The 27,246-nt window shown below is 36.6% G+C and overlaps 2 protein-coding genes across 2 annotated transcripts; one reads left to right on the top strand and one right to left on the bottom strand.

The window, feature by feature from the left end:
- Positions 1 to 4,046: 4,046 nt before the first annotated feature.
- LOC121325484 (protein ZNF365-like) lies at positions 4,047 to 11,714 on the bottom strand. The gene is made up of 5 exons (XM_041267998.1): positions 11,627 to 11,714; positions 9,274 to 9,992; positions 7,945 to 8,116; positions 6,524 to 6,570; positions 4,047 to 6,058 (listed from the first exon to the last, which is right to left on the bottom strand). Exons 2-5 carry the CDS (start codon positions 9,855 to 9,857, stop codon positions 5,824 to 5,826), a joined length of 1,038 nt encoding a protein of 345 aa, XP_041123932.1. The 5' UTR covers positions 9,858 to 9,992; positions 11,627 to 11,714; the 3' UTR covers positions 4,047 to 5,823.
- Positions 11,715 to 15,083: 3,369 nt separating this feature from the next.
- Positions 15,084 to 26,494, top strand: rtkn2a (rhotekin 2a). The gene is made up of 12 exons (XM_041267935.1): positions 15,084 to 15,238; positions 17,763 to 17,962; positions 18,198 to 18,256; positions 18,900 to 18,953; positions 19,519 to 19,636; positions 19,944 to 20,144; positions 20,670 to 20,782; positions 21,057 to 21,163; positions 21,310 to 21,441; positions 22,883 to 23,048; positions 23,366 to 23,473; positions 24,362 to 26,494. The coding sequence occupies exons 1-12, from the start codon at positions 15,095 to 15,097 to the stop codon at positions 24,901 to 24,903; spliced, it is 1,944 nt and encodes a 647-aa protein (XP_041123869.1). The 5' UTR covers positions 15,084 to 15,094; the 3' UTR covers positions 24,904 to 26,494.
- The last annotated feature ends 752 nt before the right edge of the window (positions 26,495 to 27,246 follow it).

The following is a 27,246-nucleotide window of genomic DNA, read 5'->3' as shown; positions in this document are numbered from 1 at the left end:
ACATTTTGATTCCCAACTGTGCTGTTATGTGATCTGAGCAGTTTATAGGATGTGTCAACACATCAATACTCCAGAGCAGTACTTCTGGGCAAGAGCAGAAACAATGGCAAATTCGCTATTACAAAAAAGTAAAAACTCTGAGAAAAATAAAACGTTGGCCATCTACAGCCAGAAAACGTGTAACCTGTGCTTTTAAATGAGATCCTCCCAGATGGGGAAAATGGTATGCTAACAAGGGATGTGCCTTGATAGGCCAAATGGCCTTTTCTCATTCCCAAACATTTCTTATGTTCAGTGTCACGTATTATATATACAGCCAATTCCAATATGAATCTAAATCCAATCTGAAGTCAAATTATGTATGTGTGTAACATGATTTATAAACTAATGTAGATACATGGGAAATTATAGCAGTTTACTGTCAAGTCTGTAGTAAAGCAATGATGCTCAACACCCCCTGCCTTTCAGTCCTGACCCTAAACTTGTGTGCTGTCTTTGTCCAGTGGAAGTAAACGGCCACTGGAGGATAGATTGAGGCCATCAGTGTCAACAAGGACAAGGGTTCATGTGATGGGAATTTTGCCTATAAGTGACAAAAAAAGAAATATTTACTATGGTGCAGAAATTAACTATTGCCACATGTAGTAGGTCCACTTGTGCAATTTTGCCAGGCCATTTTTAAGCAGTCTTGCAGATTTCAATTTGATCAGATATCCCTAATGTTGAGGACTGAAGATGTTTAAATATGGCACTCACATTAAAAAAACAAAAAGAAAAAAAAAAATGCAAAGTAGGGAAAATGGCCTAACAAGGTACTGTAGGTGTACAGTATATAGGATTTGATACATATGGAAAAAAAGGTGAAAATAGACAAGTTAATTTCTGCAAATTTATGGTAGTTAAAGGTGGATACCGTTTCATAGCAAACATTACATTTCCTGTCATCACAAATTCCTATCTCTGGGACTACAGCATTTGTTGGTTTAAAAACAATTCTGTTGGACAGGAAGTCTTTTGATGACAAAAACCAACAAGTATAGGAAAACGACTACTCTATAAGGAAATACAGATTTAATTGATCTCCAGTCTTTGTTAATGTATTGATGCTTGTCACTGTGTTAAGCTAATTGAATCTGACCTGACTCAGTAGGATATTGAATCCTTACTTTGTGTATTCCTTCATTAACATCTGCATGTTGCCAAGAAATCTTGTTTATTTCTAAATCTTCCCCCATATTTTGGACATCCAAAAATAGAATTGTAGATGTTGATGTGAACAATGCATTAAAAATAAGTCTTTTATACTGCAAGGTTATATCATGTATTTTTGCACCCATTAAAATAATGACCCCTCTTTTATTACCGCGGTTGGATGTAATTGAGATTAGCTGAACTCTTTTTAAAAGCGGTGTGCTGATTTAATTAAATCCTTCGGGTTGATGTCCTAGATTTTTTTTCTTCAACATTTAGCACATAAGTGCCATCTGCATTCGATTCAAAACAGAGTGTGTGTGAAAATTTGGAAATAACAGAGGAAAAAAAATAATGTTTTATTTACACTACAAAATTAGGTCATAATGGGCAAACGTTACATCAAAATGTTACATTTTGTAACTTAAAAAATAAGGTACACCTACAATATGTATTGTATCACATTAATGTCTGTCAATTTAAATGCCAGATAAACAGATACGTAATTAATATAGGCTGCATCTTCCATTGGTTTTAAAAATGAATCTTGTACCACTCTTGGAAGTCACCATTGCAGAAAAATATTTTGTGGGTAATATGAAGAATAAATGTCCAACCCAATTGTTCTTCTTTTGTGGTACATGGATGCTTTTTGGGGTACCACTGCACGTGAGAGAAGGTTTTCTTCGAAAAAAGGTTTAGCATTTTTCAAGGAGCAGACAAATATCTATCCGGGGTAACACATATATTTGGCAAGAGAGGGGTCTGACAGGGGTAAAACTGTCTAAAAAAGACTTTGATTTTTATAACCTGTCCCAATAATTGCTGCAGGTTACTGTACATGTTTATTCTGCCCACACATACTATTATGCGAGATAGTTTTGTTACAAAAACGGCATTGACTCTAATAACCACATGTTAGCTGAAACAGCATATTGTATTATAAAAAAATGTATTCCATGGTACTTTATTGAATCAGCTACTTTATCTGATCAAAATTAAACATACAAATGTGATAACATTCATATATTTTCAATGTAACAAAATCCTAAGTGTCGTTTCAAAATAAACCCTGAAGAATATAAAGCAGTGCTATGAACCCACCCACTGCACTCCAGTAAGTAGCCAGTGGATAAAAGGCCAGTCAGCCACATAAGAGCAGGACTAGGAAGCCAGCAGCAATCTATACAGGGAGGCTTTGAGAAGAGTCATGTTTCAGAGGAGCAGTTAAAGGAGTAATGCATCTAATCAATGCTTGATGCCACGGTTGTCGCTGGATCTGTGGGACTATTTGTGGTTGAAGTGAAAAAAGCTTAATAGCATCACTGGTTAATTGAATCAACCACATATGGTAATACAAAAACAATCATTAAAGTTAGCATATTTTTAGCTTTGAACTTTTTCTGACTCTGGAACATTTGGCTTGTTTCATGTTTAATCCCCCTACTGATGACTTTGTTAGCACTGAAAACAATTGTAAGCCAAATTATATATTAATTTCTGGCAACCTTAACAAAACAGATGAGTAAGATATTTGAAGAGCAAGCCTTTTTTTAAAAAAAAACAAAAAAACAGCTGTTTAATAAAGTATTCATGTAAATTCCTCAATGTCACAAAAGGCTTTTAATTATGTGAACTAGATGTTTCATTCAGCAAGGCTAATACTGATATCAAAACCTCCTGCATGTACATGAAGCACAAAAATAGTCCCCTCCAAGCACTTCAGACAGGATGTACGGGAATAATCAACAAAGACTGACGCAGAAGCAAGCGACAACAGCCATTTGGTGACGCAAAATCGGCGGGCAGAATGGCAGGATTTATCTCAAGTAGGTTGAAGAAGTTGGAAGCCATTGTATTAGATTATTAAGAACAAAACCGTAAAAAGGAAGTACCATCATGTACTTAAAAAATGGTAGCTCTTTTTTGGCATTGGAATACAACTAATGAAAAGACTGCTATAAAAGGTAAGATTTGCTTTGGAAATACACAGTGATTACTAAAAGACATTCAGATGGTTTCCCTAAAAATGTGTTAGTCATGTTAAAAAGTTTATGCAAAATGTTAAGTGCCTTGAAGCTGTAGTCTTCCTTAATATGGGCAACCTTTCTGATAACAAAACGTGCCCTTTTCTGTACACATGGCCCCAAGCTTTCAAATACAACCAACATTTCTAAGATGGAAGGTTGCTTCTTGCTTGTGAATTCTAGCAGTCTCATCCTTACAAGTGTCAATAACATAATTGGGACATCATTACAGAATTGTTACTGAAAATAAGGCAGCTATCTTAACTATTGTATTCTTCTAGTTTAGAATCACTTTGTACATCTGTTTCTGTTATCATAGCCTGGATACTTTCTGTTTATTTAAGCACCCTTCACAGCTCAGGCCTAATGGACGGGCTCCACGGCACCAGAAATAATTGGTATTCTGTTCATTTTTAACAGGTACATAAATATAGTACACTCTACTTAAATTCTGGCAAATATGAGTAGTCCTTAAAAATTCTAGTTTTTTTCAGTGTTTTTACCTACATATTTTTTGTGTTTCTAAATTATTTTGCTACAATATTTTGCTACAATACTTCTTAAATTTTCCTAGTATTAGAATTACATATGCAAGGGAAATTCTAGGCTCCTTTTATTTAGTTCCAGATTCCAAAAAAAAAAAAAAAAAATGACATGATGCGATGACTTTTCAATTCTGTCAATGTGATTTCCTTTGAATCAGGAACTACCTAAATGTCCTGGCATTCAGCCAGCACACAGAATGCCAGGTGGCTTGTGATACAGAGACAAATTATTAGGGACAAGTTATTAAAGCCAATTGAAAGGTTCCAGGGCTAGAAACATGTGAAAGGGAATAAAGGAAAACGGCGCTATAAATGTTACAAAGCTACTAACTAGCAGCACAAAGGATTCCCAAAGTTGTATTTGTAACATTACAATTTCCTTTCTCAAAAATTGTTGGCAGAAAAACTTCTGAATAATATATATAAATAAAAACATCACTTTTGTGATTCACATTCCATATTTATTTTTTATACAAAATATCACACCATAGCACTATATTATCTTTTGGAAGTGACTGCCATTGAGAAATGGACACAAGCAGGACAAACAACTGGTCGAGCAATGCTTGAAAGGCAAAGCTACAGAAGAACTAAGCAGAAGCCAAGCATTTAGACTGATAGATTGAACATGACTGTGCAGCAAGTTCTGCAGTAGAGGGGACCATGGTTGGTTAGGGTCCCTAAATCATTCAGGCTTGGCCTCTGTGTGTGTTTTAATACAGACTTTGATTATTCTGATTGTCTGAACAAGATTCTGAGAAGTGCTGTAGTTAACACAACACTGCACCAGTTGGATCTCCTTGGCCTCATCAGAACAAACTTGAGTTACATTTAAATTTTAAACAGCAACAAGACTTTACTCAAGGTCTGATGAGTCATTTTTGGGGTTAAATGCTTGAAAAAATAGTTGAATATTTAAGTTGAACCCTGTTTCAAAATTCTCCAGTTCTGTTTTTCATGAATTATAAATACATTCAATTTGTCACTTTTTTTGGCATTCGCAGAGCTGCGATATATTCTGATAAATAACACAGACATACAATACCTCGACATCCCGACTGGGTTGAGCTTTACAAACCATTACATTTGCCAATTAAAACTATGCAGTGAACCCAAATGATATGACATGGAATCTCACTTTCATGGGACTCCAAATCATATGCAATAACAACAGCTGTGTGGAACCTGCACATTACTGATGGTTAGAATTACATTTCAATTAAACATTAAGGGGGATAACATCAACACAACTACAGCAATCTGTGTTTAAATGCCACAATCCTTGATACTTGATACCACAATCCTATCTACTTTTATGCTCATATGCTCTCTAAAGCTTATAAAAGATGTATCTACTGTACAGCGTGATCTGCTGTAAGGGAAGTTTGCTTAAAGACTGTCAGTAATAAAAGGTATGGGGAACAATAAAGAAGTGGTGTGCTTATATTATTAATACTTCAATATGGGTATTTTTATTTTTATATTAACCACTGAAAAGGAAAAGGAATATTGCAAAGAGCAGGTAGCTGAAGTCCCCCGAGTGGCTCACCTGGTAAAGAACCGACTGAGAGGCTTGCAGTTAGGAGGGGCGCATCTTGACTCTGGAGTCACACACAAGAGACAAAAGAAACTTAGGAATCTTTATGTGATCCAAGTGGCAGGAGAGAGATGTTGCAGCAGAGACATACCAAGGTGCCAGAAGCTTTTCCAAGCTTTTTGCAAGTTGGAAATACCGAACCTTGTCTACAGGTCAAAACCCTTGGAAAGGTGCACCCAACCAAAATGGAGTTCAGTAGCGTCAGTCATATTAGTGCTATCTTGTCTCTTTCAAAACAACTACTGCAGTGACAGCAGCTTCCAAGGAAAATCACGATCAATGGTCAATTTGAAGCGCTGGAAAGGTTAACAGAGGGATAAGACGTTAGAGCATTTCTTCCTATAGGTGCTCTGCAGCTGCCAGTTACTGTAGATATTTCAATACATGGCTACAAAGATTCAGATATATGCAACATGAATTGTGTTAGCTGGGATTAAATGCAGATGCATTGTACATTTGTAGTTTAGTTGTGTTTCATTCGACTAGGATTCGCAAGTTCATATGCTTCATATTCCGCTATTCTTTTCTGCTGATACCACACTTCGCTTCTGTAGTCGTTAGATTTATAGACCCCTGAATAGTTGTTGAATTGTCTGGAAAGTCTGTCCTTCGAGGATTTCAGGAAAACCCTTCCCTTCTGAACAGAATGTATTTTTGCCTCAGGAATGGTGGTTAATGCTGGCTGACTCCCTGGTGACCTGCAATTACAAAGCCAGTTTCAGTGTGTTCCTAGTGGTTTAGTGAAAAGGCAAAACTTTTGGGCAATTAGGAAACAAAGCTGTCTGTGTTAAAGCCAGGAACTGATTCTGCATCAGTTACCAAACAAATGATAAAAAAAAAGTAACATTTAATTAAAATGTTAGTAACATACATCCAACACCACACCTGTAAATACAATATTAACGGCTCTTAGTGTCATGAAAACAAAGAAAATGTCAACATACGGAACATGCAGTAGTTCAATTGTATTCTACATGTTCAAACGGTCAGAAATTCTAACTTTTTTATTCTGGACCCTGTTACACTTCTGACCACAAAAAAGTTAAATGCGTGTTCACAAGAATGTATGAACCACTGACTTGTTTAGGAACACATTCATATGCACATTCACGCTAGTTTCATTTATTTTTGTTAGACAGCAAATTGAAGCTTCAGCCACTCACCTGGCTTTGGCACTTTGGTGTTCCCAGTTTTCAACAGTCTGGTTAACCTAGGAAACAACAGAAGAGTGACAATTATTAATTACTAGAAAACAATTCAGTACCATCAGCTCAACTGGAGCTCAGACAGCATCATTCAACAATAAAATGAGACATGGATAGTTTAGTAATATTGATCCATTCAGATATCAAGCAATGTCCAGATGAACTATAAGATACTCTAACAAGTAAATAATTTTTTGTTTAATAAAGTTATTTCATTACTGTATATATGTGATTCCCAAATCTTTTCCCAATGGAAGGGTACATGGTAAGTCATTACAAGTTCAAAGAAAAGTGTTGTTTTAAGAAAATAACACTTTGGCTTGGGACACAGAATTCCTGCTGGTGTCAACTACCAAGATTAATTATTTTTGTCCTTTAAAACTTACAGCAACTTTTTCTGGGTCTGAAATATCACAGTTGTGTTTTGTTTTCAATTCAGTCATCACATCCTGGTGACACAGCAATTTAATGCCTCTCAGACATGTCTTCTCTCCAAGGTCAGCTGGCACACCAGATTATAAACAATAACCTGTAGCACTGACAGTGCTCAAATTGTTTTTTTTTGTTTTGTTTTTTTTAATTATCATTATACTAATGTTGACCTGGTATAGTTCCTTGTCTATTGCAGTTTATTATTTTTAAGTAGATTTAAAATTGATCATAAAAGGATGGTCGGGTACAACAGCACCTTGTTTGTCTTGCATCAGCCGCTTCTGTCTCTTCATGTGTGTCTCTGAAAATGGTGTAATAGGAACAATTCCTGGACCTCGTGTCAATGACATGCATCAATTAATTATTTTTTTTGTTGGAAAGCCCTTGAAACAAGCTTTAAAATCATGCCAGGTTTGAAAAGAGTCCTGTTGTTAAAAGGCATTCAAAAACAGATAGCATCATAAGATCATTAGTATGAAATATGAATCAAATGAAGCTTTCCTTGTGAATAACAAACAGAGTTTATCTGCAGTGACCGCGCCTTGAACTGATAGCACAGGGTACAGTAATAATGAAGCGAGGAGGCTTCTGTTGTCTTGCACGGTGGTTTGGAGAAAAAGACCTGCTGTTTAAGAAGCAAAACTAATTGAGGAAAAAACAGTTCAAACACTGAATTACTTTAACTGAAACACTGTACTGTAGTACTGTAATGAAGACCTTTTATTTATGGCTCCATTAGTTAGTTATGTAAAGCAGCAACATAATCATTGAAACAGGGAAGACAGAAAAGCTTATTTTAAGTGCGATACCCTAATGTGTACGTAACAACTAGACCATGTCCTTTGAGAAAGAAAGAAAGAAAGAAAGAAGTATGTTACCTAGTTGTATGGCATTTTGATGGAAATCTCAGCATGCACATACACTTGGCATCTGGTACAAATACTCACAGTGTGTTTTTTGCAGTCACGGTGTCTGGAAGCACTTTGATAGTATTCCAGATGCCTCTCAGCCAGGGCTATCCTCTGTAAAAGGTTCTCTATAAAGTGCTGAAGCCGGGCTTTCCCACAGACTTCATGCTGAACCATGGCCTCCAGAAAGTGATGAATACTGATTACTTCCCTAGAAACAATTAACAATATGAAAATGTGGAAAATAACAGAAGAATAATGGGAAATGTACTACTTTTTCATTGACATTTAGTAAAGGGCAACCAAAGTTAACAACTCAGGCTCTAGCATAGAATGACTGCAGTTAATTTAGCATGTTTTAGAAATGCTGGGGCAATGAATGCAGAAATTACCTTTCATTGGTACATTTGTGTCACACTGGTTACAACAGAGACACTTTTCTTTTTGCTTGAAGTCCCCCCCCCACATGATGTAAGGGAGTTGTGGAAGTGCACAACATTGTCCCTGGCTTTCACCCAGTTTCCAATTCACTCTTAATATGCAAGTGACCTTTCATAAAAGACAGCACTGTGGGTCATTCTAGGAAATATCAACACATAATACAGCAAGTATCTTCCCACACCATGGCCTGAAGGGGATTTACAGGACTTGCATGAAGTCACTTGGCTTGGAGTAAATCCATACCTGTTGTTTCATGAAGAACCCAAGTGCTCTAAAACCAAATAGCTCATATATAAAGTGTATTTTATGGTATTTTTGGCACTGGTAAAAGCATTCACGAGTACGAGTAGCATTCAAAATTTTCAACTTTCCACAATCCATCGCATGGGCAATGCATTACTTGTGTTTGTGTGCAGAGGCAATGGAGAAGCTAGAAAACCAGGTTGGTGTAATGTTAAGCTGACACAGTTAAGAGTCGGTTTGCAGAAAGTGGTTACTGTTAGGCAGTTTCCAGACCTCTTCTCACAAACCATAAACAACTCTACTTACTGTGAAGTCCTACACTCAAGTGCCCTACGTGGCAGTGATTGTTGCAGGTTGAGGCAACATTTCATTTGTTTGGCAGATGGTGATGAAGCAACATTGCAAAAGCAAGATAGGAAATAGGAAAATATCTCAACAGCTTCACATCCAAAGATGAGCATAATCTTTAACCTGGCACAGCTATGTCGTGGTTTGCAAGACATGGTCCAGAAACTGCAGTCTGTTCAATTGATCTAGACCGTAGAAATATTGTCACTGTTTAAATACAAAAATAAATTGACTTACTTTTGAAGAAGAAAATACACTGATGAGACACACAGAGTTAGAGAGGATTTAAAAGAGGGAGGTAGTTCGACCCCACTGCCTATTAAAATGGATACTTACCGTTCCTTCCTCTCCAGCTCTCGTTCAGACTTGGAAAGCTGCTGCCGTAGAGCTGCGATGACCTCGACAGCCGTGTCCACCTGTCTGCTCAGGGCCCTCTCTCGTGCCAGGACCTGCCTCTTCTCCTGAGACAGGTACACAAACTCAGCCCGGGTATTCAACAGCTCCGTGTTCTTCTGCACCAACTCGCTGGTCACCTTCTCCAGCCTCTTCTCTATCATGCACTCCGCAGCCTTCATCATCTCGTCAAGCCTTTCCCGCACATGGCTCTCGATTTGGATCGTCAAAGCCGACTGGCTGCCTGCAGGCACCAAACTGCATGATCCAGTTTTGAGGCGCTCCGGCGGTCTCTTGTACGCGAGGGTCTGTGGTCTGTCCCTTTCTGTATCCTTGAATTTTTTGTCCACTACGTCTTGAAGCTGGAGTGGAGAGCGTTTTTTGCAGTTTTCAGTGCTGCTGGTGTTTATGGTTTTCTCCAGCAGATAGTCGAGTGGTTTACATGCAGAGGCTAGACTGCACTTAGTGATGTTGTGCATGGTTTCATAGGTATGGTTATACTCCAAGTCTGCCCTCAAAGATGACATGCTTCTGAACCGCTTGCGCTCCTCACATCACAGGCAGCGGAATGGCAACCGCTCGCAGGCACCGCTCTTTTCTGGTGACTCGTTGCAAAGTGTCTCCTTCCTTTCATGTAACCTCTGTTGCATTTCATTAAAAGCCTGAAATATGAGTTGCACAGAGTAACTTGAGAACATTAAGCATGGTCTGTTTTCAGAATGTAGACTAAGTCTGTTCTCCAAAGCGCAACTAAAGAATATATTTAAAAATGTACCTTAAAAGAGCAGCTGGGTATGGGTTATAGGGTTAGAGATATCTTAGTATCATTTTCTGTTTATGTTTTTTTGGTATTCACATCCTGAACACTTTAAAAAAATGTATATAAAAACCAGTTTGTCTAAGAATATTATGTTGAACATTGTACATAAGAGAACAGATCAAGTAATAACTACAAAAAAAAAAAAAAAAAGCTAGATATTTAGTTGCAGAAGGCCCAATAAAATTATACTTTCAGGAAGTGAAGTAGTAAAAGTTTCTGTATTACTATAACAACTCAGACAATCTCTGCTGGCTGGCTGCACTCAGAGCTGGAAGTTAAAGGGATTTATTTATATCAGTTACATGTTCCAAATATTTCATTTCTTACCCATTTAATATCATAAAAACTGTATTTTCTTCTTATATCATTTTATGCCATGCTTACTATCTATTCCAGCAAACGTTGCTTCTGAGAAGACATTCTGGGGAAGTGTGGCAGGGAAACATATCAGTTTTGCACAGGCTTCAGAGTACAATTTGTCATATATGGGCTACAGTGCACGGCGCAACACTAATATGCTTCCCCAACTCACTTCAGCTTTAAAAATAAATTAGTATGCCTTGTAGTATGTCTTTTTTTAATCACAATAACAGTGGGAACAGTGATAATGTCAGTTAAAAATATTAATATTATACTAAATACAAACTTAGATTGGTATAAAATATCATTCACAGAAGCCGTGCAGAACTAAAGGGGAAAGGCATCACAGAAATTAAAATGCATTCAACACTAAAAAAATAAATACAAGATTTTAAATCTGCCTCTTCTGTAAGTGCAATGGATTTAAGACCGTTGGACACCAATTATTGCATCGATTTACTTATTCAAAATACACCTTCAGATTTCAACGAATGCATTACAAAAAATGAAATATCCCTAATAACAATGGTGAAAAAGCAGGACTACAAAATGAACGATACTACCCCAATCACAATTTCTACTGTAACGTTGTTTTTGTTCTGTATGAACCTGCAACTACGGCCAGAGTACCGTCCTACTGTGCTAGCTTAGGATATAGCACTTCATCTGCAGTCTAATAAATCAGCACGTCTATAATTCCCTGAAAAAAAAAAATATGCAAAACCATGGAAATGGCACAACCCACATTAAATCAAATGGAGACTCTTCATATCAGTAGCTTACACATTTATATGCATGTTTTATGAAAGGTTTTTCGTTTGGTGCGACTGTTTACAGACCTGGCTATACCTACAATCTAGCAGATATTAAAACAAGTTAAATGTTCATACAATTAAGGAATGGTTTACTGTTTGCAGACAACAAAGCACGGATCGCCGGTTGGTAAAATTTTACGCAAACAAACAAGCCGTTATAAATTCGAGTTGCTTGATGAAAATCAAACCATTGCTCTCCGTACGACTGCTCATTCTAACCTACACATTATTTTCAAACGAATGCAATAACCAAAGCAACATGCAAGTTGGTTCAACTACTGTATTTTACAAACAATTTTACCTGTATAATTGACGTGTCATTGGACAAAACGTGAAATCTGTCTGCCAGGTATACTGCAATACTCCCCTCCTTTCTTGTCTGACAATCCAGTAAGCCAATCAATCTTCTCCCAGACCTAGGTTGAGGAACCCCATTGGACACGCCTTTTAAAGAAGCAAGCAAAGACGGGTTAATTTTGCTCTTTACGTTAAACGACAATTGGATATTACAGCCTATGCAACATACAAACAACACAACGTTACATTTTAAATTACAAAAAAAAAACAACACAAAAAACCCCAAAAAGAAACAAATATTCCTTAGCGGTGTGTGAACAGGTAGTTAAAAATATACTGAATTCAACTGATTCCTGTGTTAAAGGTTAAGAACATTTTTGATGTATTTAAAACAAACAAACAAACCTACAGATTCATGTTATTATTGCCTGCCTCTGGACCAGCTTTCTGCCACAGCATTCCCTGTAAACATGGCAAAATTGCACGTGATTTTGCAGTTTTACTATGCTTTCCTCATTAATTCTGAATAGTTTACAGGGATTAATTTTCCTTTTTTTTCAAACTGTACTTTTCTCATGTTTTATTACAATTCGGCATGATACACATGTCTATAAGGGTAATTAAGCTTTGTCTTTGGTTTGAAGACACCTGTATGCCACTAAGGCAATCTTCCAGCAGGAGGGGATTAGAAATAACATCTCTAACCTGTTAGTTATAGTCTAACTGGAGATTTTGCAAGACAGACTATTGTGGTACTGTACTGACAGTTGTATGGAATAGCCTAGATTAGAAGATAGGAGCAGGGTTTCCCAATCCTGGTCCTGGGGACCCACTGTGCCTGCTGGTTTTCACTTCACCTGAGCTCTGAATTACTTAACTAGACCCTTTATTGAACTGATCATTTGCTTAATTTTACCTTTTTAATTGCTCTCAGCTCTCAAAGAGTTGCAGAGTGCAAGTTACTTATCAAATGTTATGGTGAACTTGAAATCTGCAAGTGTTCAAGCTGAAAACAAGTAAACATATCTAATTAAGCAAATTCAATTCAATTAAGGGTTTAATTAAGTAACTGAGAACTCAGATGGAATGAAAACCAACAGACACAGTGGGTCCCCAGGACCGGGGTTGGGAAACCCAGCCTTAGAGGACAATCCTATATAACACGAGTACTCAACCTTGGTCCTGAAGGGCCTCTGTCCCTCCTGGTTTTGTAACCTGAATTACTTAATTGGACCAATCAAGTGCTTATTATATGCTTAACTGGTCCAATTAATCAATTTAGTGTAGTTAGAACAAAAACCAGGAGGGACAGCCGCCCTCCAGGACCAGGGGTGAGTAGCCCTGCTATAGAGTATCCCATAGGACATTCTAAAGGGCAGTGATATTGGCTGTCCTATAGGACCTCAAAAAGGGCAGCTGGAGTATTCTATAGTATATCTTAACAGTGAATCCTATAGGACACATTCAAAGGACAGTGCTATAGGACATCATAGAGCAGGGGTGTCAAACTCCAGTCCTCGAGGGCCGCAGGGTCTTCTGGTAATTAACATAATTGATCTAACTATTAGTTCAATTGGACATATTTCATGTTGATGATTTAAAAAATGCACTTGATTCAAGGTACATGACCTATGAAACATATTTCAAAGTTATTGACTTAAAAAATGCACTTGATTCAAGGTACACGACCTATCAAACATTTTGAGACCTGGAGAGAAGTGTTACATTTTTCCAATTAATCAAATCATTAGACCAATTAAGTAATTGAGAGCTCGGCTGGAACGAAAACCAGAAGACACTGCGGCCCTCCAGGAACTGAATTTGACATCCCTGTCATAGAGGGAACCCCTATAGGATTTTTTAGAGGACAGTGCTATTTTTTTAATAATACTCCTATAGGACATTTTTATAAGGGAAGAAATAATGTTCCACTTATACCGCAACCGGCCTGCCCCCACAATACGAAGCCTTGGTGTAGACAGCAACCTCTCCTTTGATGCCCACGTCTCCTCCGTGGTCAAATCTTCCTTCTACCATCTTTGAAACATCTCAAAAGGCCGTCCTCTACCTTTTCCTGCCGGATGCAGAGATCATGCATTTGACTCCTCTCAACTAGACTACTGCATCTCTCTACATGGTGGTCTCCTGGCACGCACCATAAACCAATTGCAGCTAGTTCAGAATGCCGCTACAAGGATCACATCACCCCCCGTCTTGCCCAGCTGCACTGGCTACCTGTAAAGTTCAGGATTATTTTCAAACCTCTCCTGCTCATCTACAATGCCCTTCATCACACAGGTCCTGAGTACCTCCGTAACATACTGCCCACAAGCTGAGCATTGGTGACTCCACACAGAAGAAATACTTATTTATATTCTACTTTTTAAAACTTCAAGATTAATTACTTTCTGAAGAGAGTGACTTTTTTTTTTAGTACGTTACAGCAACTGTAGATGATGGTAACGCTTGTGATATTTATCTATCTGAAATGTATCTTGATTTTCAAAAAGCCTCTGCCAAAGTCCCATATGAAGGACTTATAAGTAAAACCAGCACTTTTTTTACAGTTGTAAATGCATGGAATAGTCTACCAGGTGAAGTATCAGGATCTAAAAACACTTGTGTGCTAACTTGTGTGAAAATTGTGTGCTACAAGCTTTGAGTCTCGATGGGGCAAATTGCCTTTTCTCGTTCTCAAGCTTTTCTGATGTTGTTACACAGCTATAAGGGTTAGCAAAATGGCATGTAACAAATTTATCCAAAACAATATCTGATTTTACTAACATTTATATTATACTCTTCAATCCATCTTTGCACTCTCCACTCAAAAAGCGCCCTATCGTCACATATAGTGTAACTACCTGGTTAATATATAATAATATTATATATATAATATATATATATATATATATATATATATATATATATATATATATATATATATATTTTTAATTCTTCCAGATACTCTTATGTGGAGTATCACACATTTATCATTCTTAACTTTCCATTTTCAGCTAGTTCATTACCAATCATTTTTAACTTGTTCACCTGACTTGCAGAATACAAACAGATCCCATCGTTGCATCTTTTTACCACTTTCAATACAACCAAGACAATAGCTTTCACTATTCCTACATTATTCCAGCAAAATGTGGACGAAACCATTAAGCACACGCGGGAGGGGATGGGACAACCGTTTAAAAAGTCTGTCGAGAGAAGTAAAACGCATTTTCGGAAATAATAAACATATAGTCTGATATACAATAATGGTACTAACGTATTCGTATTAAAATATGTGTGCCTTTCTGAAAACCTGGTTTAGTTTTAGGTCGCCAAGTTTAAATTTTAAAAGTGGTGGCTGCCTATTGTTGTTTACTCGCCGGCGAACTTTGACCCTAGAACGGAGTCAGGTTGATAAGGATAGTGACGCCCTTCGCTGCGATTGTCTAGAGGAGATTTATCATTGGGTGTAATGGCGAAGAAGCAGCATCAGCGGGACTTTCAAAATTTCAAGAGAAATGAAAGGAACAGGGCTACGGTTTCGGGTTGCTCTTCGCTCGGCATGGAGATTAAGAGAAAGAAAATCAGGGAAAGCACCTACTTCCTAGAACAAGAGGTAAAATTACGTGAAAGTAGCAGAGACTTGTAAAATCAATGGGTGATTTGTCGTAGTCGCCGATAAAACCATTCATGCTAAATCGGGCAGATCAGCTGGAAAAAACTTACTAAAGACGTATAGTAAACCTGTTTAGTTTCCTCTTGTATTAGTATTCTATTAGTATCATATGTAATTTTGTTTCAGACATTCTCAATAGACTGTGGTATAGATGTAAAGTTACAACCAGACGGCTATTGTGTCATCCAATCATTTGCAAACAACTGACGTGATGTCTAGATGAAATCAACAAAAGAGAGCGTTGACGTCACATAATCATTCCGTGCTGTATTCAACTTCCAATTGGAAGTAATTTAAAAATACTTTGTTTTGAATTGGAACCCATTTGTCAGAGTAATTCTGAAAATTATCAGAAAGGTAAAAGTGAGATTACATCACAAACACACGTTGAATAAAATTGATTAATTTAAACGGGATTAGTTAAATACAAAAAATATACCATAATGCTGTCAAGTAGATGAAAACACACTATCGTGTCAAACGAGCCATGTTTTGAACTGCTCAATAAACCAAATTAACGCAAGAGCCATCTCTTGAATAGCTCTGCTCAAGCTCAAAGAACACTAAAGTTCTTGCCCATTCTTTAAAGGGAGGGTTTTTATGATAACCTTGATTATCACATTTTGATAGACTTGGTCACATTATTTTAACATGCCCGTTTCTGCGCAAATGTTTTTGTATGGTGTTCAGTAAGTAATTTGTATTTTCTCCCCCACTAACATTTAATCCGTGAGAACTAAAATCTAAAACATTAATTTTGTTTGAACTCACTGTGTCGCTGTTCACTAGAAGTTTCTGGTATTGAAAGAATCACATTTAATAGAAAATGAACACTTAGGCTAGGTTTGAGCTCATTGTGTTGTTAATTGTACATTTAAAATGTACAGTTTGAGACAAGGGTCCAATAATTTTTTATTAAAAACATGGAATTCAATACAACAACATTTCAATGTAAAATCTATTGTAAAAAGGGGGTCAGATCTTAAGCTCATACCTTTAAAAGTCAAACAGGTATTTCCGTTAGGTTTTTTCATAACCAAAACTTTGAACCAGCATACAAAATAACAGTTACTGCAAGTATGAGAAACAATGTACTAGGTTTAATTTATTAGACTGGAGAGTTCCACCTGTTACTGTGTATTTTCCATAGGTTTTTATAAACAACTGTAACAGGCTTTACCGGTATGGACAATAATATTTAATCTCAGGTATCATCTGCATCAATTAAAACGAAGCCTGTTAGTAATGCTGACGTTAGGATTGTATTGCAGCAGCATCAGTGCCTCCTTTACACAGTGTGGTTCTATCTATAGAGAGTTGCGTCAAACGTTCCTAGGTGATGTTGATGTAGTTAGTTTTTGTAACCTCATACCATACATGGAGATTTGAAGGCAATTGTGTACATTTTGTCTCTTAGTATTGCAAATTAAATTGTTTAGTTAAAATATGCCCGTATCCCTTTGCTGTTAATAAAAACAGCAGCACTAAAATAACAGCTGTGCAGCAAATCGTGATGCCAGATTTCATGACTGAAAACTGAAAAATAATTATAGACAGGGCTGTTTTCATTTTTAATTCAACAGAACCAGATTCATGGTCATTATTATTATAATATCAATATAATAATAATAATAATAATAATAATAATAAAATCTGTGTTGAGGGGAGAACAAAGGGGTTTAAGGATTTCTGTATATTTTCTTGTATCGTTTGTTCAGTTTTCATTTTTTAACTGAAGTCCATTTTAGGACCAGAACATTAGCCATAATGATGTTGTTGAATTCTTCCAGTTCTTTGCCTAACAACATCTTAAGAAGACAAGACTGCATTCATTTGAGCACCATCATAATTTTTTACAACTCTATTTCTGTATGCTAGTGATATTCTCTTGACTGCAAGTCACATTTTAACTGCACCCACTGTGTTTCCACTATCACTATATCAGTTACAGTGTCTTGGACAAGAGGGCCTCTCTAGGTGTTGATGACGAGGCATCTTGTCTTACATATGTTGTTAAACTTAAAGGTTGTAACAGACGCTTTGGTCTCTTTGATAAATTTACTGACTGAGTGGCCACATGGGGTACTGTTTTGATCTTGTTGAAATCTTGTGAGTTGCTGGAGCCAACCAGGTTCATTGGAGGTTAGTTTTGAGCCTCTGAGGATTATTTTAAAATTTTAGAAAATATCTAAATTTTAAAATCTTTTTATAGATTTTGTTATCTATATAGAATATATATATATATCTATATATATATATATATATATATATATATATATATATATATATATATATCATATTATTTATGTTTTTTTCTCTTATTGTTGCTGTCAGGTATTCTAGTTTAGGATAAACAAAACTGCCAGGACACACCCATTTATTGAACTGCTGCACATTTTGAATTGATGCATTGAGCTTTTGCCTTGAAGTTGTAATAAAATGATTCCTCATATATTCTAAATAGGACTGCGGTATCCAGGAGAAAATCGACTTTGAGATCCGAATGCGGGATGGAGCCTACAAGCTCCTTGCAGCCAGCACCCAGAGAGATCAGGTTTTAAACGCTTCTAAAAACCTGATGACCTGTAACATGCGCATTATGGCCTATATGACGGAGCTGCAGAAAAAGAAGGAGGAACAGATCATGAACAGAATGGCAAGAAGGTGAGACTGCTTTGCAGGATGTGGTTATACTGTATTCAAATGTGGGTGCATGGTCAGTCTGAGCAGCACGTCTTCAACCTTCCTTTGGGAGAATGTATATGAAACTAAATTATGGAAGGCTATGGGAAATAACGATTCAGTTATTTGTGTCATGTTGAACATGACTGCAGTTTAAAGATGTCTTTAGAAAAACAAAAAAAAACAAAACAATAACTTTATTTGCTCCTTTCTGCAGGTCTTCTGATGTAGGGGCGAAGGAACGCACAGCATGCAAGGGGAAAGTTGCATTGTCAGGTAATACCACAGAATACACGCCACAGCTGATGAAGTGTTTTCTAGGTGACTGAGTGGAAATGTATTCTCTTTGTCAAAACTGAGAAAGATTTCAACTGATCTGATCAAAGTGTGCCATTGTTTAAATACATATAATAAGTCTCCCTGCTGACTTGCATATTTTTTAAGACAGAAATGTATTGTTAAAGTAGATGTTTGATTCTGAGGACCTTAGTACTCAAAGAGCCCATTCTGTTGATCTAAACAGCAGCGGTATTATGATCAGCCGCAGTTAAGATCAATAGCCCCCTGAAAAGTCGATTTTTCCTAAACTGTTTAATGTCCTATTGAAGAAACTATAATTTGAAATTGTTGACTTTTTAAAAAAATTGTATTTGCTTAATTTTTATTTTTGAAACAGACAGGCTTACTTATGAAAACAAGGTATAAATTATTTGACAGGTAAGGTAAGGGCTGTAAACCGCCACAGCCCCCGTTAAACCCACCTTCCAGTAGAGGAATACCTGCTGCTATCAACAAATGTTTATAGCTCAGATTCCTGTACCTGCATTTGGCTAAATACGCACATGTTGGCAAGACTATTGTTATAAGCGAACTGTCAGTTTTTCAAAGTGTTGTAATCTTTTAAAATTTATTTTCTTAGGCCTTCGGATACCATTAATGTGGAAGGATTCTGACCACTTCAACAACAAAGGAAGTAGGTATTCAAAAGCCATTTTGCTCATCCCTATATCACTATGATTACAGCTGAAGGACATCTTCACTGAGCTACCAAAGCTAACACCAAATGAGATATTGATCCATAACTATACAACACAATAGTAGTGAAGTGAGAAATACTAAAAGAAACGACAAAAATTTTGTGATAAGTGGTTTGACTAGAAGTCTTTTTCAGACAGTCGAAACGACTGCCATTGAGTTTTAGTTCCTTAAAAATTTCCAATCATATAGTAGACACAACCTTGTGGTTATTTGGTGCACAGGCTGCAAAAGTTGAAATAAATATACAAAGCAATCCATATAGTGTACCAAAACAAAATCTCTTTGAATATCAATGGAGAACAAAAACTGATAGCTGTCACCTGTTATCCTAATCAACCCGTTTTGCATTCAAACACCACCTTATTTGTAAAGTTGACGTCCATTAACAAAATCTTTGGAAACTGAAACTCTTCCATTTCTATGATAAAACTGATGAAAAGCACATCTTTGTCAGTAAACAAAATATTGTAGTGATTCATTGGTTATAATTTCTTTTCCAGGGTCCCGACGCGTGGCTGTATTTTGCCTGATGAAACTTGGGTCTGAGGTTTTTGACACAGAAATGGTGGTTGTGGATAAAGCTGTCACAGACATATGTTTTGGGAATTTAACCATGTTGTAAGTATCTTAACCAGAAAAAAATGATGATCAAGGTGTTAGTTTGAACTGTAGTGTGAACAAAATGCAGTTTTATTTATTTAAAAAAGATTGTTAAGGTTGTACTAAGAGGATAAACTTGATTCAGTTACATGTTTAACTTTATTAATGTCATGATTAAGTGATTGAAGTAATGCTAGATAAGATTATAAGAACCAAGAGTATTGTAGACCTTTGGATCCAGCTACAGGGAGTTTTTGGTTTTGATGTTTGTTCTTCCCATATTGTAAATGCATGTCTTACTCATTCTTATATTTGATTTTTGCAGCAGTGAGGCAGGACCAGGTTTTGAGTTACAACTTCAGGTCTACAGCTGCTGCTTGGAGGAGGATCCATCCATAGGCAGCACTCCTAAGAAGCTGGCAAAAAAACTGGGTACTTCATTCGGCAAGTCCACAGGAAAGAGAGTGTGTCAGCTGCTGGATGGAAATGACCCGGAGTCCTTCCTCCAGTCCAATCCATTAGCGGTGTAAGTTACTGTATTCTAATGTCATGCTTTTCCTCATTTACTATCCCAGGAGTGCGTGGTGATAATTGACCTGTTCACACCTACACAGGCTTATGTTTGCTACATGTAAGATGTTTTGTAACCCTCATTTCACTGTATTTTGTTCCATGTAGTAGTGTGAATAAGTGGGTCCCCACTAGGAGTGAAGCACCGGCCAGATTAATACAGAGTTACTGTCCACTGGTTTTTTGATCAAAATAGACCTTTGTGTGGGTTTTTTTTCTGTGTTCTTTAAAAATAAAATAACTATATATATATATATATATATATATATATATATATATATATATATAACATTACAAGTATGTGATGTAAGATGGGAGAAAACTCGATTCTACCCTCTTTCGTGGTGATATATTTATTATATATAAATTATAAATAAATAATAAAAAGTTACCGACACCATGTAATTTTCAAAAAATTTTTTGTGATAAAAAGTAGTAACGCACAAGATTACAGCACACGGACATCGTTGATGTTGAGAAGGAGATTCAGAAACGAATATGTCGGTGATTACAACTTACTTGCCTATACAACACTAACTCTTCCTCTTGCTGACGGCAGCTTCCAGTCACAGACCTTGACTGTTACAGAGAATGGTAAGAATAGGAGTACAGATTTTAAGTCACTGGTTGTGGGTGGGTGGGGGGGTCGGTAACCTGGCAGATTTTAAAACATTTTGCCAAGTTATTGACCTTGAAATGCTTCTGGAATGTTAAAAAAATAGTTTTTGACACTTTGTTTCAGATTTATCAAGGTGGGTACTAGGTTCCTAACATGAGCAGCGGTACAAAAATGGTGCAAAGACCTTAGCCTTTTGTCCTCTGTTTAATTTAAATGTGATTTTTATTGATTTATTATTTTATCCCACAGAGGACTCTTCCTTCTGGCTACCTCTGTATGGAAACATATGCTGTCGTTTGGTGGCTCAGCCAGTGTGCATGACCCAAGATATGATGAGTGGCTTCTTGAATCAGCAGGTAATCAATATATAGCGCCTAGATTTCAGGTTCTGTTTTGATATGGTGCTTGGTCATTCACCACTGTCTTTGTGATGTGATACTGATGTGTTTACTGTTTTTTTTTTTATGGTTTTCTCTGTTGTTGGGTCTGCCCTGTATCACAGCAAGCTGTTGGAGGTGTTCTCAGCTGCAGCAGGCTGTACTGTGTTCTGAGAGGAGGCAACATGTTTTGCTATTACACTCCAGAGGAAATTGAGGCTAAAGTAGAACCTGCCATTGTCATTCCTGTTAACAAGGTATATTTTATTTTAAAAAAATAGGATGTTAATACTGGGAACAGTTCAGGGGCATAGTTGTTTAATTATGTATTGACAGATATACCACGAAAGTGTAACTTTGGCATGAAAGTATTTACATTTTAAATCATTGTATTCGCCACCAGGTTAAGTTAAACCTTTCCCTATTAACTGACATGCTTTCAGCCAGTGTCATATGGAAGGCCATCTGGGTCAAAAACGCATTGTGTTGTACACGTTTCAAATATTCACTACACATACTCATTTGGACCAATCGGAGCACAAAAATGACTACGTGTACCAATTTTAATTGGTACGTGTTCTAAAAAAAATGACACAAGCTACATGTTTCCTACGTTGGCGGATAGTATTTCATATGCAATCAAAGAGAAGCCACTAACATACAACCTTATAGCATTGACTAAACTGCAGCATCAGCAACATCATTAAAAGGTTGTGTCAGTAGATATTAAGTAACAGTGGATATTAAGTAGCCTCTGTATTGTCCACCCCCAAAGTATAAAGCAAAAGTAAACAAGGATATTCAAACCGTTAAAAAATGAACAGGCAAAAGAACGAATGTGCATTGAAAAACTGAATTGCATCTACTACTGTTAATAATAACAAAAACAATAAAATCCACTTAAAAGACCACATCCAGTGTAACGTGCATTGTATTATTATTCATTGTTGTTTACAAAAGATTCAGCGATTTATTAGAAGTTTTACAGTGACAGAAATAAAAAAAAAAACATACAATATGAAAAGTAAAGGCATATAAAAAACACTGTACAAACAGAAGTTAAACAATTGAAAAGGCTTGTTTTCAGATGGTTTTTAAAAATATTCAAAGGCTCAGATTCCCTGATCACTTTTGGAAGAGCATGGAAAATGTGAGGTGACTTTTCATTGGATAATTTGGTACACATACTATGTTCTTTAAATTCATTGGCTCTTATTTCACTTCTAAACAACTGATTGGCCCAAATTTGTACGTGTAGTTAACAAAATAGAACGTGCAGTGTATCGCAGTATTGCATGTAGAAATTTATTTGAAGAGTGTACTAACAGCACAGTGTTTCTGACCCAGATGGCCTTCCATAGTAGCATGCATTGACCCAAAAGACACTGCTCAGGTGAAATGACCTAGCAAGTGTAACAGAAAGCAAGACAGACAGACTTTCTGTTACACCTGTACCTCCTAGGTTATTTAAGCTACTGTGGTACAAAAATACTGTGCATGGTTGAAATATCATTGTTTCTTTTGAACTTCACATTTATATCTACATTATCCTGAACAGATCAGTAAGCCTTATCCTAAACTTAATCTTCTGTGCATCCCGATTGTTTTCAGTTTTGGGGCATTTACCAAACTCAAGTACTAGATGTGACACAATGTGACTCTGTTCGTGTTCTCATCACATTGATTTCTGTTGAGCAGGAAACAAGGATCCGAGCTGTGGATAAGAACCCAGAGAAAAGGATCAGCAGTTTCACTCTCATTAATCGCATAGATGGGGAGGCAGTGACCAATGTGTTCACTGCAGACTGCAGAGAGGAGCTTCAGAAATGGATGGAGGCATTTTGGCAGCATTTTTATGATCTGAGTAAATGAAATCATTTAGTTATATCATTGGGTATAATTAGGATGTCTGACACTGTAGTGTCTCTAAAGTAATGGTTATATTAATTCCTGCTAACACACCTTCTGAACATGCAGAGCAAATAATTTTTCAATGTTTTATGAATTGATTTTGTGTTTTTGTTTTGTTTTTTTCATTGGTGTTTTATCAGTTACACACCATCAGTGATCCCTAGTAATATTATCTATAAGGTACTTTTTTGATTAGGTCCACCCAATGTATTCCAGTCCTTTAGCGCTAATCTCCCTGTATGCTTATAGTATTTCTTTTCCTTCTCTCAGGCCAATGGAAGCACTGCTGCAAAGAGCTAATGAAGATTGAGATAATGTCCCCAAAGAGGCCTTCTTTGTTCCTTACAAAGCAAGCCACCTCAGTCTACCATGATATAAGTAAGTTTAATTAGAGTAATGTAGCCCAAGAGTAGTATATACATAATGTAAAAATCAGGCTTTGTGAAAAACATCAGTTATTTCCATAATTGGATGGGCTGTAAAAGCTACTGTAATAGATGGTTAGTTGCTTAGAATTGTTGTGAAAAAAGTGTCTTTTGTTTTCCTGAATGAGCCCCACAGGAGTGCATTCCAAAAAAAACTCGCTAGTAAACTCACTGTTGGCTCTGGATATTGCTCATCTTTTTCATAAATTCATGTGTGAAAAAAAATCTTGTACTTGGTTAGCTACTTAGCTTCTCTGATTGTTTCTTGTAAATTTTCCTAAAAAACAAGAACGGCTTCTATAGCAATGCTTTGGGCAATGGATAGTATTCACATATCTATAACATTATCGTTACTGTTGTTATTTCACCCATACTAAATGGACACTAAAGTTGTACTGTTACATCCAAAAGTTGTTGCTGCTGCTGTCTACTACAATATTAATCCAAAGTACAGTGAATATTTTAGCAATGGTAACTTTGTTTAGCAGATTTTATACACGAAAAATATAAGTGTAATACAGGGAGCACAGGCTATTATCGTACAATCTTGAAACTACAAAGAGACGCAATTTTTGATGATACATTTATTCTTTTTTTCACAGAATGCCAAAGTAGGGTGCATTAGCTTACCTGAGTAGTCAAAATAAAACCGTTGCTTGACACTTTGATGAATATTTATTATTTACTCAGCGTAGCCCTAATACATCAATTGATTAAATTAATCTTTAATAGCAGCAATTTATTTAATTAATTTGTAAAGCAACTGGTAGCATAATAACAAAAGGAAAATGTGATTGCTTATGGTTTTTTTTGTTTGTTTAAATTCTCCTTTACTTTGCAGGCATTGATTCTCCAATAAAGCCTGAAGGCCTAATGGATATCATTCATAATAAAATAGAGGAGACAGGTGGGAGGTTTGTCGTCGGGCAAGAGGACACTCCTTTAGGTCCTCATTGGGGTGCCCTATTTGAAGGCACCCATAATATGGTTGTTGAGAAAAACGTGGTGACTCCTAGTCGAAGTTGTGAAAACACCTGTCCTAACTACGCAATCAAGAAAAGAAGAGCTCCACCACCTCCCCCTGACAGGCTGCCTTACAAACAAGGAGGAAGTGTCAACAATCAGTCAGAGAAAGAAAATTCCAGGAAAAACCCAATGGCTCCAGTGAGGGCATCTTCCCTCGAAAGCAAGTTCTCTTCGATAATACAGCAGCTGCAGAGGCCCACGGTCCCTCCCCGCAAGAACCTGATGCATAACAAAGCCAGTTCGAATGAAGACCAGATGCCAGAGCCCTTACACAGACCTGTACCTGCACCGCGACAGAGACTCAAATCCTTCAAGGACAAATTGAATCCCAAAAGCTGGAGACAGCTTCAAGATTAACACTGCTTTGAAACATACATGTAGCATGACCTGAAGACAGGGCTATACCATCTCTGTCAAAGTCTTATTTTATTTTCAGATCTTGAAGCTTTTGATTTACTGCCATTTTTTATACTTTTTAAACATTTCAGTGGCTTTTAAAAAGAAAAGAAAACGTATACTCTCGTTAATTCAGACCCCTGTCGTCCAAACTGATCTATAATCCAAACCTGTGATAGTGAAATGCAGAGTGATGTACAACTGATGGTCAAATCTGGTCCCAACTGGTCTGGATTAGCAAGAGTCTCCTGTACATATATTTTTTAATTCTTTCTTGCTTTTTAATAACGGAATAACATGAAACTCTATGAAACTTTTAGGTTTTAAACATTCTATAAAATGTCTTTTAATAAGGCATGGTTTATAGTTTTTGAATAGGGCCTGTTCTTTAGTTTTCGTTCCTAGATGGTACGGATGTGTACTGTGAAACATTCCATTTCCAAATATGTTTGTACATATTTAAAAATCTAATGTTAGATGGGTCTCTCAATTTAAAACCTTATCCTGTAGTCTCTAACTGGTAGCATGGGTGTCATTACGTAGCATTGAGATCGCTTAATATTGTTAACATACCTACTATGATTTTGGTACTGTAGTACTCTTTTTGTGAATTTTGTTTAAAAGAGCGAAAAAAGTTTTAATACTGTGATTTTATATTTTTTGTAAAAGACATGGACGTTTATTTTATTGAGCTAAACAGTAGTGGATCAAAATACAGCTTGCCTTTAACGCAACATTTTGATTTAGTTTTTTAGGTACCTTAAAAATACAGTAAAATGAGGTTGCAGACATTTTTCGGACGGCGATATTAAGATCCACATGGTTTTGATCATTAAAATAAACCGCATTGTGGCTTAAATGTTTCCTAACTAACTAATCTGCTTAATTTAAACAGACTTTTTTGGGACAAAAATACATCTGGTACTTGCCATGGAATTGTTTTTACTGGCCTTGCACTTCTGTGGTCATCCTAGAATAAATACTTTAAGTATGCCTTCGTAACAAATGAGTCTGTCAATTTCAAATTACTACCTGCTTTCAAGAGCTGCTAAATATAATTTACTCTTCCCGATTCTACATAGGTTAAAATCAAAATGTCATTAAAGCAAAAATAATACAAAATAACAAACAAAAATAATACAACTTATGTATCAATACTGTCGTTTTTGCTTCGAGGATATGTTGATGAAATGTTCATTGAATTCTGTGTGCAGCTTCAGAAGTAGGCCACTAAACTTCTATTTAGAGTATTTGTTTCTGAAGTGTTGTTCTTGGTTGCTATCTCATACATTATATACTGTTGGGTACCAATATCTGAATTTTAGGTCTTTGGTTAATGTGGACTTTTAAAAATTGAGGTTCAACCTGATTTTCTGTCCTTCACTGTAAGATCCCTTTTTTTTTTTTTTTTTTTTTTTGAGTCAGATTCACAAAGCTTTGTTTGTGCTCTTGGGGTATGTTTAGTTAAATTGTTAGGGCAACAAACAAATCATTTGCATAATACATGTATTATTTAGACTTGCTGGGCAGAGCTAACGTTTGTGTTCTCTAGAAAATAAATAGACATCTGTTGAAGTAAAGCCGTCCTGTAAATGTTACTGGGCAAGCCTTTAATGTAGGGCTAACAAATGCATACACTGCCATCTAATGGCAATATGTTAAATTACCTGGGGGGGGGGGGGGGGGGGGGGGGGGGGGGGGGGGGGGGGTTGGGGGGGGGGTATTTTGACTTAAACAACTGTTTGGGTAACATTTAAGAATGTATTTTTAACTGGAAGTTGCACATCCATCTAAAAGGAGTTTGGATTACAGTTGATTAAATAGTATTGCTGCTTTAGAGCAGGCACGTCATCATTTAGAGTACATGGAATGAATGATTCTATCTCTAAACCATAATTGTTAAAACAGGAACTGCAGAGCATTTAAGAATGAGCCATTCTCACATACATTTTTATAAATGCTTAAGTTAAGATCCATTTTGTCATTTGTGTGTGGAATGTAAGCACTAACCAATTATATGTCCACACCCAGACGGGCACAGGCAGAATCTATTTCAAGAGCAAATAGTTTCAAATGACACTTAGACCTTGTGCTGTTTGCAGTCATTCTTGGTGTGTGTTATGCTGCTCTGATGTTTAATCATTTTCCTTTAACCCTATATTGGCAAATGTATCTTGTTTTAGGCAATTAACTATTTTGTGTTTTATTTATGTTTTATTTTAGTTGGTTTCGGATGCTTCTAGTAAGGTATAGCGTCCAAAAACTATTTCTATTAGAACTATCTGTGAACTTCTAGGTGACTGC

This window comes from Polyodon spathula, chromosome 13 (genome assembly GCF_017654505.1).
Source record: "Polyodon spathula isolate WHYD16114869_AA chromosome 13, ASM1765450v1, whole genome shotgun sequence".
NCBI classification, from domain to species: domain Eukaryota; kingdom Metazoa; phylum Chordata; class Actinopteri; order Acipenseriformes; family Polyodontidae; genus Polyodon; species Polyodon spathula.
Note: the sequence above shows the minus strand (reverse complement) of the source record. Positions and strands in the feature narration are given on the sequence as shown.

What these genes read in the sequence shown, in the direction of transcription:
- LOC121325484 (XM_041267998.1), bottom strand. Translation starts at nt 9,857, where the DNA reads ATGTCATCTTTGAGGGCAGACTTGGAGTATAACCATACCTATGAAACC. An exon ending in GAGCTGGAGAGGAAGGAACG is followed by an intron (nt 8,117 to 9,273) that starts GTAAGTATCCAT and finishes AATTGTTTCTAG; the next exon opens with GGAAGTAATCAGTATTCATC. An exon ending in GTGACTGCAAAAAACACACT is followed by an intron (nt 6,571 to 7,944) that starts GTGAGTATTTGT and finishes GTTGTTTCCTAG; the next exon opens with GTTAACCAGACTGTTGAAAA.
- rtkn2a (XM_041267935.1), top strand. Translation starts at nt 15,095, where the DNA reads ATGGCGAAGAAGCAGCATCAGCGGGACTTTCAAAATTTCAAGAGAAAT. An exon ending in CTTGACTGTTACAGAGAATG is followed by an intron (nt 20,783 to 21,056) that starts GTAAGAATAGGA and finishes TTTATCCCACAG; the next exon opens with AGGACTCTTCCTTCTGGCTA. An exon ending in GTGGCTTCTTGAATCAGCAG is followed by an intron (nt 21,164 to 21,309) that starts GTAATCAATATA and finishes CCTGTATCACAG; the next exon opens with CAAGCTGTTGGAGGTGTTCT.